The sequence below is a fragment of the Megalops cyprinoides genome, chromosome 8 (genome assembly GCF_013368585.1).
Source record: "Megalops cyprinoides isolate fMegCyp1 chromosome 8, fMegCyp1.pri, whole genome shotgun sequence".
In the NCBI taxonomy this organism is placed as follows: Eukaryota; Metazoa; Chordata; class Actinopteri; order Elopiformes; family Megalopidae; genus Megalops; species Megalops cyprinoides.
In genome coordinates, this window is record NC_050590.1 from 22,361,455 (window position 1) to 22,375,088 (window position 13,634).

Here is a 13,634-nt window from a genome sequence, read left to right on the forward strand (position 1 = left end):
TATTAGAGTTTGTAATTAATTGCTGGATTAATAAATACTTTATTATAAATAATTAATAAATTACACTTAATAATATTAATTAAATATAATTAAAATTCTTGTTTAAAGCTTGAAATTCCAATGTTATTGATTTGCCAGAACCTTTTGCCCCTCAAATCCGTGCTCAGATCCTGTTTCCTTAAATCTGGCAGGAATGAGAGGACATCCACTGCATGCTTTTTGGCAGTACTGTCAGACACAGCACCTCCACAGATGTCCACTTCATTCACACAGACGGTTCCTGTAGAAGATGATAAAACGCAAATGGAGTTCCAGCTGTGACAAAATGAAATTTAAAAGCTGAATCAAGCTGATCTTAAATCAAATCTGAAAGTTCATCCAAATTAGTAAATTACAGACCTGAGTCTACCAACATTTTTATTTACTTTTCACTTTGCCACCTAAAAATCAATCTTATATTTACAATGGATTCCTGATTAACAGACGAGACATTGTCCTATCCTGACTGGAACACTGTTGACTCACCATCAGTTCAACATTTATAAGCATGCTATAAAACCATCTATAACATGTAGAGAGAAAATACAAAAAGAAAGCACAAAATGACTTTTCAGATCCTTAGTGACTTTTTTCTAAAGCAACTGGTGACAAATTGAATGACTTCTCAAGACCAGTTTTCTTCATGAAGTCGCTCAATCTGTACTGATATCATTCTCTTACATCTGTGCCACTCACTCACTTTGCACAGACCCTGGTGTGTGGTATTTACATAATAACTGCACACTGCCAACACAGAACTGCAGGTCCAGCAAACATTTTTGATTGTGCTTCTGTGACAGATATATAGGCAAATATGGTCAGGTTGTATAATGAATGTCCTCACATAAATCTTTTGGAAAATGTGGCAGCAGTGACATCACCTGCTGTTCGGTCTTTATTTTGATTTTTCTTGGTGCTCTCCATTGAGTCTGTGCTGGTGGTGGAAGTTTCAGGGAAGTGGTATTTGATAGAGACACGTGTGGGCTCAACTTTTGTTTCCTGGCTGGGCCTTGGTCTGCGAGTTGATCTGGCAGAGTGATGCAGGGACCTAGCAGGCATCAATGCTATTGATGGTATGAACTCTGGGACCATCCTGCATTGCATCAATTGATTTGCAGCTTGAGTCCTTAAAGATATATAGAGGTGAATTTTGAGAGAGACATACAAGTGTTTACAGAAACAATATCAAAAAAAGTTTATTCATTTGCTGGCTTTACCTGCGAGCCAAGGTATGGGATGCCGAAAATCTACCTGTTGGGGAAAAAGATTTGCAAGACACAATCATATAAACATGATAACAACACTGTCGGGGGCGACAGTGGCTCAGGAGGTAGAGCAGTCGACTGGGGATTGGAAGGTTCGAATCTGGCTCATCCTGGCAGAGTGTCGAAGTGTCCTTGAGCAAGACACTGAACCCCCAACAGCTCCCAGTGGCCAGTTGGTAAGCCTGTATAGCAGCCTCTGCCACTGGTAGGTAGATGTGAGGCATATAACTGTAAAGTGCTTTAAGTACTCAAATGAGTAGAAAAGCACTATATAAATGCAGTCCATTTAATGTAGCACCTTGTGTGCATTATATAAACAGGAAACAATAACTCATTCCTGTCTATGCCCTCTTGGTCTTCCAAAACAACTTGAAATAGCCTCTGTGACCCGATTTATTAATCCCTTTAAAATGATAAAAAAAACCAAGAAAAACAAAATCAATCCCAATGTATTTCTGTTTCATTTAGGAGAGCTTCAACGTCTGTTCTTGTGGTATGGCGGCAAGCACTGGATAAAGTACTCTAAATGTGGTCTGACAAAAGTACCTTGTCATATTTATACTGTCATAACAATAATATAAATGCCTATATGATCACTATTTTGAAGCCAGCACCCAGAAGTGAAAAACTTTGAAATCCTCTTGTAGCACATAATCCTTGTTTATTTTAAGAGTCTAACAGGAGTACATTGAACAGTTTGACTAATGGAGTGCCTAATCAAACTCAATCAAAAGGAAAATAATGTAGTCCAACAGGTTCTCCAGCTCTCTGCTCTATGAGCATTCATTGCTAATTATTCATTATGCTTATCGCCACATTGACAACCACTGAACACATACATAAAATGAGGCGTGTGGAATCCCCACATACACAACTACCCTGACTATTTTCAATGCTATCTGAGTGACCCAATCTGAGGAACCCATTGGCACCCATGCAAGTTCCAGGGTGTCGAGGTCAGAGTGACAAATGGACTTTTGATGACCTACCCATCCCTACTGCCAATGGAACAAAGCTAGTTATTTCCATTGATGTGGCATCCTGGTCATAATCAACAAATGAAATGTCCAGTTTCATTTGCTGTCACTTGTGCTGTAGCTTGCACTTGAAACAAATGCTTTTACTTTCCTAAGCCACTCAGGAGCCCTACCATGAGCACTCTCAATACAGGGAAGACAGTAAAATGTGTTAGTATAACACAGAATATTAAGGAACCTTTACTTTCCCAGAGTGCCTAACTAGATCATCTTCAGGCAACAAACACTTAGGGAAATATTAGAACATGCTGACTAATATTCTGGACTGCATATTGCATTTGCAAATTTTTCCAATCAAATGCCCAAAATGGTTTGCCAAGAAATATTTCTAATCCAACAGAAACTGAAAGGGTGATTGGTTCAATTCATTGCTAAGGTGAACCCTAAAGATGGCAACTGTACGGATCCCAGTGTGGGTCTTTGTGTAGATTCAGCATGCCTCAATGCACAATGAAATACAGCCTTAAATGAGTATGTGCCAAGAGATAAGAGGCACACCCCTTACCAGAGTGCATCTCATGGTTCAGGCCAAAGGACAAAGGACGCTGATGGCTGGCGGACTGTTGAATGGCAGTGACAATGAGAGGCTGGCGATGTGGGGCCTGCCGGTGGGCGTGTGAAGAGAAGGACCGAAACTGGTGCCGCTGGCACAGCCTGCCGTCCAAGTCTGGTTTATCTGCTGAAGAAATGCAAACAAGCCATACAGTCTGTTCAGCTCACCTTTTATTAACATTTTAATAATGATCCAGACTTAATTTAAAAGTTTTAATTAGATTTTTTTATTATATCTGAGCATATTTACAGTGCGTCCAGCACAGGCATTTTTCTAGGATTTTGTGGAATTTAGGTTTCTTGAACCTAAATTTTTGGTGAATAAGGGGGATTATCTGCATACAACAAAATGGTTCTGTATTTACCTGTCACAGGTGGCTGAGTGAAATCTATTGGTCCCCCAATGTGCAGGTAGGCAGCTGTCACGACCTCCAAGTGAAAATCCTGAAATAGAGCCACATGAATAGGATCCCTCTGTTTAATAGGTACAAGCTTGCAAGTAAAGAAATAAAACATACCACTTTCAGTCAAAGGTAAATAAATTTGTATTCACGTTCAATTACATTCAAACAGAGCCTCAATGAATACCAAACAAAAGGGATCTACTTTCTCTTGCCTCACTCTCTTCCATTTGACATCAGGCTCATGTCAGATTGACACAGCAAGGGGCCATGCAGGTGAAACAGGTTTGACATTACCGTTTCCAATTTGTCCTTGCAATCTTGCACTTGTTCTCTGATGCTGACACGGGAAGTAGAATGGGGGATCCATGTCTGCCCACCTCGGCTACTTGCCTTCAGGAAAAGGGTTACAAATGATGCAAAAAAGGGGTCCATCACCTTTTTGTGTGAAGAGACTTCTCTTTTAAACAAGACTCTATTTGCAGAGTTCAACATTGTAAGGGGCAACATGTGGAGACACTGAAGCAGAGCCATAGAAAGAGCATGTATAGGGCATTTGGGGGCATTGTTGTTCCACCTACCTTTTTCCCTTTCTTACTCTTGATCAAAGCTCCTTGAATCCCTGCTTTTGCTGCTTCTTCAGTGGATGGCACAGGAGCCTATGGTTACCACGGAGGAAAAGAAACATTCACAGTTTTATCTGCATAAGCATTTCTTTTACACAACAAACTCGTGGCTTGTCACAGGTAAATAAAGAATGACAACAAAGTAAAATTGGACCCTAATTTCATGAATTACACTCATTTAACCATTATAACCCCAAAGCTACAGAAGGTGGTCCTATGAGCTTGTGTCATTCTTCCTTGAATAATTTGGACACAAGTTGGTTTCAGCTATACAATAGCAATGCAAAGTCTGCCTATAATTTTTGTACCACCAGTGGTCCTCTCATTTACTTCAAAAAGAATTCCAATTCATCTCAATTTAATATTTTGGTCATTTCAGGATGCAGAAACATTTTCTTTTCTGCTATATACCATGCACATGGGTCTCTTATTAAACAACAGTATTGTACATAACCAAGACACAACCTCTGCTTATCGATAGGAACAGTGTATTCAGATTTGCATCACCTTCAGCTCTGCTGACCACATAGATGACAAGAGCAAATTTGCTGATGATTGAATTCTGACTGCAATCCCTAAAAGTCTACACACACACACACATAATCCAAACAATCTATACTGTCACTCTCCATACAAATACATTTACATTTACATACCTGATACATTTGCCTTTGGAGGGACATTGAAGTATTTTAAATTTTTCAACAACCAATACTTATTTTCCCTTACATAAAAGGGTATATGAAATTCTTCAAGTAATGGCATAGTGGAGAGGGCTCCTTAAGACATTTTCCATTAGACAAAATAGTTCTGAACACATGACACATGGCATGTGTGGATAGCTATTACAAATCCTGAGTAATGTACCTAAAACTGAGGTGAGTTCAAGCATCCAATATTAGGGCAGGGTGCTTTGGGTTAAATAAATTGGGGAGTAAAATAAAAAGAGGGAAAGTGTTTCCAAATAATGAGCTTTTTTGCATTCATATCCACGTGTATACTGCAGTTAATGTGCACTCCAGCTAGGAAAGCATGCTAGATAGTTTACTTTCAAGTATCCAATCAGTAATAAGATAACAGAATCAGGCAATCAATGGAAATTAAATGACAAAGAGGTATCCAAGATAAAAAGACAAAGATCATTTTCCTACAGCGTGTTTAATGTTCTGGTTGGTGATTTTGGCCTCACTGTATTGCACACGCTCCTGTCGCAGCCGGTTCCTCTCTTTACGGGTCTTCAGATGTTTTTTCTTGAATGGGATTTCCTGCAGAATTCGACAACATAATACCACAGAAATAAACTTCCGGTACAAAATATACTCAACCACCATGACATACTACCATACGTACTAATGATAAACTCATGAGGCATGGTGAAGTGTTCTCTGCTTTCAAAAACTAAAATTAATATAAGTGAAAGACTACCCTGGAAATGGATTCCCATGGCAAACCTCTCCTCAGCTCGCAACACTCACGTTCTTTCACTGGAATAATGGAGCACCATCTCTTATTCAGACTATGATTATTGGTTAGACCCATTTATGCTATTAAGTATATATACATCTTCCTGGTAAAGACAAATGCTCAATATTGGTGATGGCATAGGATAGGTTGTAACTTAAGGGTGGTGGATGGTGGAGTGCGAGTGGTCTAGGTGAGTGATATTCACAGGGGTGATGTTGACTCTAGAATGGACAGAGTATGTTCTCATTATGGTATAAGAGCCCATTCAGTACCTTGCTATCCATGTTTAGCAGATGAACAGGCAAGCCATTTGACTCTGTGCTGTTTGAGCCACTCGTGCTGCAAGGACAAACAGGAATAAGAGATCAGCCACACTATAAAGACCTCATTAAAGACTAAGATCTGCACCATTACTAAATGCACACTAATATTCCCTGTGCAATAAAGGTCTATAAAGGTAAGGGACTGCCAATTTTCATGTAAATTGCGGCATTAGTCTGTGAACACTACCTGGACTCAATGTCGGACACAGAGATGCTACTGAGGGACCCATCTGAATCCACATCTCTGCCCAGTTTCTGGCAGATCTCCTGCCTGAACATGGCTCCCAGCTCCACCAAACAGTGATTGGCCTAAGAGATGGTACATGCATATTCACAGTGACAATGATCAGACCACCAGCAATCAACACTTAACACCAATATTTCTCAAAATAATCAAACACACAATAAAATACACACAAATGTCCCATTCTCAAGTACTAATATTTTGCCAAGTTTCTGATAAAATTGTTCACAAGGAATTTACCTAATCATATTAAAATGCTTTTGTACGGCCACAGGAAGGTATTTCTGCTCATGATGAGTATATACATAAAATATATATAAATTAGATATAAAAAATTTCATCAACAGAAACAGTGCACTGCAGAATGTTGATTATTGTGAGAAAAATGCAATGTGAGAGGGACCTTGGTTTGATCGGGGTCACAGTAGTCCAGCAGTGTGTCACAGAAGTAATACCCCAGTGATTTCAAGTCTTGAGTGGTGAAAAGTGTTCCTTTTCTTTTCCCTGTTAAAAAGGATGAGAATTTTGAGTTCTGAACAGATCAGTCAGAAAAGTGTCCCCTTTGAGACAGGCTGTGCCTCATGGCTGGCATTTGAAACTAGCAATGTCATTTGCCATTTGCCAACAGCAGGCAGGAGCCCACCACAACAGAACTAGTTGGCTTGATTATGCTGGGGATGGGGGTAGATAGGCGAGACAGGGTTTCCTTGTCTCATTTCGATTTATCAAGAACCTGTGAGTTCTTGAGATGACATCAGTGCCTATCCTCTAACAAGCATCCAATTCACTGTAATGCAGTGTCTGACCTGTAACGCAAAAATAGCTGGTGATTGTGTACAACTATATTGGAAGATTGCATTCACCTCAAATCAGCACGCCTGCAAGAATACAGAGAGTACAGCGCACAAGTGGGGGCTGCAACACTAGCAAAACAGGGATGCATAAAGTGAAAGATAAATGAATATATAATAAATCAAGATATAATCTTTATATAAAACATAACAATAAGAAAACATAAAAGATGAGAATTATTTGCAGATAAGAGTCACAGGCAGTTACAACCACAAAGAGTGGTTGTAATATGAGCCCTATGGCCCTGTGCACTACTTAAGAGTGTTATACTTCTCACCTAATGTAGACCCTCCAAAGGTGGACTCCATGGTGTAGCTGTTGCTTATTCCCAGCTTCCACATCACAATACGCCCTGTTCCTTCTTTACTTTTCTGAACTCTGAACTTGCAACTCCTGTAAGAGAACTGAGTCACAGAAAAAAGAAGATATCTGTGCATGTGGTCATAGGTTACAATTTTTTGCGGTTTGTTCTTGCCTAATATGAGGATGATTACATGTTGAAGAAATAACCATGGTATGCAATTTAGAACTACTCTCAAAGTGCTTCAGAGACAGATAATTAGGCTGGGTACAGGCACTGTGTGCAGAAATATTACAAGACAGTACCAAACCACAACATTTAGGGCACCTGTATTCAGGCACGCTGTCACACTGTATTGTGGATACCATGAAGTAAACACAACTTCAAAACTAATGCTAGTACTTTATTAACATGAATGGGATTTAGAGTTTGAAGACACAGTGAATGCTGGATGAATACACTTTAATAATTCCCCTGTCCTGTTACTGCCAAGTTTAACATTTATTCATTTTTTTCTACTCACAAATTACAAGTATTTATAAACCTTTAACTGACAGTCACAAAAGCAATTAAATACCATATAAAATTAGTGAATGAATGATGTATTAAATAAAATCAGCCATGATTAATTTTTTAACCATTATGAAATTCCGTTTCGAAATCCCATAGCCCAGTTTCAGAGCCACTTCTACAATACAGAATTAGAAATAGTTTAAGAACTGAGGATTCATAACAATTTATGTAGCAGTAATGTGGAGCTGAGAGCCCAAGTGGGACAGCACTGTCATACTACCAAGCAAGGCACACATTATCAAGTTAGGAAATGTTGCTACAATTCTGAAAGAGTGTTGTGTACTGGCAGGGCCTCACTTTGTCAGTGATGTTCTTGCTCATCATCAGGGGGAAGACACGCTCGTGGAAGCGAAGTGCAGCATTGCTCCGGTTATCACAGCCGTACATAAAGACATTGTTCTTCCGGCTATGCCCATGGAAGTCACAGTACAAGACCACTTCCCGCTCAGCCATCACCCTGGGGAACAAGGTAACAAAGAGCAGTATGCTACAATGGTTAAGGAAATGGAACTAGAGTTGCAGGTTCAAATCCCAGTTGAGGCCCTAATGACACCTTATCCTTGTGTAGGGTACGGACCCTTTTGACTAAAGCTGAAAAATCTAGTGCTGGAAAATGCCAGTTCTATAGACTTTACGTTTCACTTGGCATCTCCAGCTGCACAACTGCAAGGCTAGCATAACCTAATTTATTTCAATCGATGAGGAAATCAGGGGCTCAAGAGTAGAGAAACCCCACAGCCTTCCAGGACCAGAGATTCCTCAACTGTAAACTGTAAGGGTTTGAGCCTGAAAAGTTAATTGCATGGAATCTTCCCCTACCTCTTCACCATGTTTCGGGTATGCCACACACAGGGGAAGGAGTCACGCAGAAGGGTGCGGTAGTTGCGGTTGAGGTCACGGCCGGCCAATGAACAGCGGTAGTTCCCCACCACCACACCATCAGGGTTGAGCATGGGCACCACCTTGAAGACAAAGGTGTCCCGAAGCAATCGGGCATCCAGGGAGTCACCCAGTAGGAAGTCCAGGAACCCCTGCATCATCCAGGAGCTGTTAGTCTCACCCGGGTGGACTCGGGCTGTCACCACTACTGCACGCTTTGCCCGTCCTGCCTCCCGGGATGGGGAGGGGGAGGTAACTGTCAGCACATAGACTGCGTTGTCTGCTAGGCTTTGGCAAAGCACCCGCAACTTGCAGTAGGTGGCAGTGACTGGATCAGAGGCTACCCTAGTTAGGTAGCGCTGCAAGTCTGAGTAGGTATATGGGTAGCAGTGGGCAAAGTAGCAGATGTCCCTCTCATAAGGGAACTGGCAGGTCCAGGTAAGTGAATAGAGGGCATGCCCCTCATGTTCCCTCTGGTTTCGGTAGTATTTGATGTTGGTACCAACCCGCTGCCAGCCCACCCCCTGCATCTGGGCAGCCTGCTCAGAGTACAGCAGTGGCTTCATGCCCAGATTGTACAGGCTGCTGGACTTCATCAGGTTGATGATGGTGAAGCGGTAGGTTACCCCCACCTTCATGTTTCTCACTCGGAAATAGAACCATTGCGTGTGCTTGTTGGTGTACAGGTCAGGGCGTAGGGTCAGTTCGTAGTCATGGACACCGCTTGGAAGAAACAAGGGAATAAACAAGGGTGTAAATCAAATGACTCTATTCACACATTAGTCAACTGTGATGACAAAAGAAACAGCAGTAACATGATAACAACTTGACTTGTTCTTTCCCTCCTTGTGGAAAGGGCTTTAGGTCACCCCAAATTGAACCACACATTTGTGTCAAGGGGTGTGTTTAATATTTTACAGAAAATTTAAATCTACAAATGGGGGTTCAGATCCTTAAATGACCAACCTAGCTTTGAGGAGAAATCATACAACGTTTTACTATTTTGGCAATATACTATCAAATATGAGTTGTATGACAAGCAATGTGTAGTACAAAGTGTGTATATACAAGATACAGAGAGTATTCACTGTGGTATGTTTACGGTAATACAAATAAAATATTTAAAGATATACAAACTCACCATTTGCATGTATGCAGTTTCATGAATTTGTTACAGAACGTATTGGTATAATGTATTTTACAATGTTTTGTTTTGTGTTCATGAAATGAAATACACAGAAAAAGCAATATTCAGTATCTTTTCACAAAAGAACATATTCTCTGAATTTTGGATTTTGAAGGTTTTTTTTCCTATTGGTGTGATGCTCAGGGAAATGAGCACGAGAGACTCACACATGTACAGCCTTTAGCAGGTTCCCACTCTCAAAACGGGACTCAAATTCCAGGATGGAGTCATCTCGCCCACTCATGTTGGACGTTGCGTTCTTGACCGGCCCTCGGCTGCCCCCAACACGGGCAAAGGTGAAGTAGGGGTTCTTTGTGGCTGCAAGGTTAAAGTTACGGTGCTGTGAGGACGCATGTTACCAGTTGGCTCCCACTTTTAAAGCATTCTTGCAGTGTATTAATGATGTCTTGGCAATACAGCAAAATGCTGTTTGTACTGGAATGCAGAGAGGATTACCTGAGTCGATGCAGTACACCACCCTACCCTTCTCAGGTCCCACTGGCATAGGAGTCCGCTCATAGCCTGTGGGACGGTAGAACAGCTCTGGTTCAGGTGGCTCCCATTCTAAATCAGAGGAATAACAAAGGATGAAAGTGGATATGACAGACATATGACTCTTATGGCACTGCAAAAATGAAATCACAAGTAAAATTAGATATAGACTACTGTGTAATTGTTTCAAATTACATTATAAAATGAAATAGTTCTCAGAACAGGAAATAAGCACCTGTGACAAATCAGCTTAAATGAGCCTACACTCCCACCCCTTTAATTTGGTCCAATAAGCAAATTAACCCTTTTTGTTGTACATTGAAAAAGGTGCAATGGTTAATTTGGAAGAGAGTTACCCTCATGAAATGCAAAAATTGTTCTTTTACATGCATTACATTCCATTATGGTCATGTAGCTCTTATCCAGAGTGACTTCCATAGGTTACAATTTTACCCATTTATACAGCTACATATTTACTGGGGCGATTCTGGGTTAAGCACCTTGCCCAAGGGTACAACAGCAGTACAACAGCAGTGCCCCAGCAGGGAATCGAACTAGCAACCTTTTGATTATAAGCACTGTTACTTACCACTATGTCGCACTGCAGCACAGCACATGTGTAAGAAAATGGCACAACTACAACAATTCTTAGACAAATTTAGCTACAATTGCTCCACAGTACATATCATGCACACACACACACACTTTCTGTGATACATGTTAAATACAAATACCTGTTGAAAAACCACTTGGAAACCTCATCTGCTTGTACTCAGATAGAACACCCAATAATAGGTAAGTGCAATCAGGAACAATCCTATGCCAGAGTGAAAGAAAATAGTATCTTTTTCCAGGGAAACTTGAAGTGCTGATGGATCCCACTTATCTCTACCATTTTAGTTCCTGCAGATTGACTTGCTGGTGTTTTAACTCTAAACTTTTTCATGGCATGATGAACTGCTCCACATGGTTTACTGTGTCTTTGGGCTTTGCACATCCCTCTCTCACAATCTGGTTCCATAAACAGAGGATACACCCAAGCAGATAATATTTAGTTAATATTTAGTATGTTAGTTGTAAGTGTGAGGAGCAGATGTTCTGAGGTAGTCATTTTTATGGTTTTTGAGTTGCAATATGTAAGGAACTCCTCATCCTTTATATAATGTATGACAGTTTCTCTATTTAGAGTCTATGGTCAGTTTAAAATGTAGTTTTGCTGCATCATCCATAACAGGGTTAGAGCAACAGTAAAGATATCTGAATGATGGATATCAGCAGATCAGTACATACAACAACCGCGCATCACTGGAAGTGATGACAAAGTGTTGTACACTGAGTGCCTGTGCATCAGCAGCAATAATTTGATGAATCATATCCATCTTGTGACTGAAGCAGTGAGAATGAGAATGCACTCCCTGTGCAGTGGTACCGATGTGCTGGATCGCCTCCTTGATGACCTCACACTCGATGGGCCAGCGGACCCCCCGGTGTGGGTTGCCGAGGGACTGAATGGCAAAGAGGCTCTGTGGCTCCCTCAGTCTGGGGACATGACGGCCTCCATCAAAATCAAACACCAGCTGCCTGGTTCTGAGAGCTTGCTCCAGGGTGAGGGAGACTGTGAATGAAAGAGCATTAGATGTATGGCTTTACCTTCTCCGTTCCTAATTTTAACCTTTTAACTTTCACAGGTACCTTTTCCCACACAGCACTCATCTCAATTCCAACAGGAGGAATAGATTTTTTTTATAAATTTCCATAAATATATGAAAATTATTTTACAGCATTAAGATCCTTCAAACTGCAGCCATACTTTATCAGAACAGAAGTTTACTCGGACCTCAATGTTTTTAAGCATGTGAAAAAACAATAAATCTCTATTTCTCTATAACCAATGAGACATGGCAATACTACAAGGATAAAAACAAAATGATCATGACAATGTCAAGGGAAGATACAGACACTGTATGGAACATTTCTATGGAAACATTGTTGTTGTGCCTGTCATTGTCATTCATCAAATGGAAATTGTGGTGTAGGTGTAATTAAATTGCAAATTATGAGTTACCCATTACTCGGCTATAACTGATTCCTAGACTGGTGAATAACCTCTAACATAACAGACAAATCTCAATCAAAGAAAGATACTTTGGTAGCATGATTTTTTTTCTACTTCAACATGGAACATTTTTTCCATCTACCTTAACAGCAAGGACTATGAACATGACATCATTCAATGCTTAAGTGGTTCACTCACATGGTCTCCTGCTAATCTCGCTGTCCTCCTCCTGAGTGTCAGAGCCAGACTCATTAGTCTCAGGGGAGTTGTCTGAGAGCGCAGAACCATGGTCCTGCCCCCATTTGCTTGAGGGGGAGAGACTCCTCTGGAAGGATGCTCTCTGATCTGAGGAATTACATTGAGACCCACAGATAACAATGGGACAACAGCAATGTCACAGTAATGATACAGCACATTTATTCTCTGTTTCTGGTCATAACAGCACAACACACCCACACGTTTTATGTGAGTCAAACAGTTAACATTACGTAGAATACATTATTAACAAAAATTCCCGGTAACATTATGGTGACTGCTCATGTCAACCTATTAGATAACATATCTCAGTTACATATTATTTACAATGACTGAACGTCTGCCAATTAGGAGCAACCTGAATGGCTTACAGTATCATTTAACGTCTAACGGCAGTCAACAGTTATTAATAATTATTTTATTTGCCTTTCAGTTGTCTGTCATAATGGAGACATGTAATTCAATCATTCACTGACCAATTTTGAGTTCAATGTATCTTGAATATTAAAAGCAACTGTGAAAACAAACTTGCTGGAAACTGGTCAAGGGAGTTATCAGTACACGAAAATCATATATCATCTGTTTTATTATATTGTGCGCTTACCTGTAAACAGTCCGTAGTGCTGGAGGTGATGTAGCATAAAGCTCTCATAGGGGTCATCTGAAATCTTAATTCCAAATCAACCAGGAAATACAAAAATTTAACTAAACTGAACCACGTGGTCATGGAAATATAAACAACTTAGGCAAATAAACTAAACCACCTGCTAAGAACACTTGAGTAGCTAAATGTGCTATTACTCTACGTTGTGTTCCTGGTAGTGTGCAGCTCGCTAGCACAACTCACATCGCGACAGCATACGTTGACTTACACCAAAACAATATGCTTCAGCCAAACAACCGTCAGCCCAAGAAAAGTTAGTTACAAACCTGTATCTCAGTGTGGGTCTTCAAAGCGGGACACATATTATTCTGCTGAAAACAAGTTATTCTGCAGGTCTTGTTGACTTAGCTCTTTACTGAACACGGCAACACTTTGATCTGGTCATCAATAATATATTCATTTTTGTTGTCTTTCCATGCCTGAAT

At 40.5% G+C, this 13,634-nt stretch overlaps 1 protein-coding gene and 1 long non-coding RNA gene across 2 annotated transcripts; both read right to left on the bottom strand.

Moving 5' to 3' along the window:
• Positions 1 to 2,940: 2,940 nt before the first annotated feature.
• LOC118782444 lies at positions 2,941 to 3,656 on the bottom strand. The gene is made up of 3 exons (XR_005005141.1): positions 3,592 to 3,656; positions 3,259 to 3,337; positions 2,941 to 3,020 (listed from the first exon to the last, which is right to left on the bottom strand). It is a non-coding gene; the product is annotated as an uncharacterized LOC118782444 (long non-coding RNA).
• A 1-nt stretch (position 3,657) lies between these two features.
• Positions 3,658 to 13,546, bottom strand: agbl2 (ATP/GTP binding protein-like 2; the record flags this gene model as incomplete). The annotated part of the gene is made up of 15 exons (XM_036534642.1): positions 13,476 to 13,546; positions 13,150 to 13,213; positions 12,489 to 12,635; positions 11,664 to 11,849; positions 10,199 to 10,306; positions 9,910 to 10,060; positions 8,497 to 9,279; positions 7,975 to 8,134; positions 7,081 to 7,207; positions 6,355 to 6,455; positions 5,895 to 6,016; positions 5,657 to 5,723; positions 5,072 to 5,170; positions 3,876 to 3,953; positions 3,658 to 3,687 (listed from the first exon to the last, which is right to left on the bottom strand). Coding segments are annotated over exons 1-15 (2,259 nt in total), but the record flags the coding sequence as incomplete, so codon positions are not given.
• Between the last annotated feature and the right edge of the window lie 88 nt (positions 13,547 to 13,634).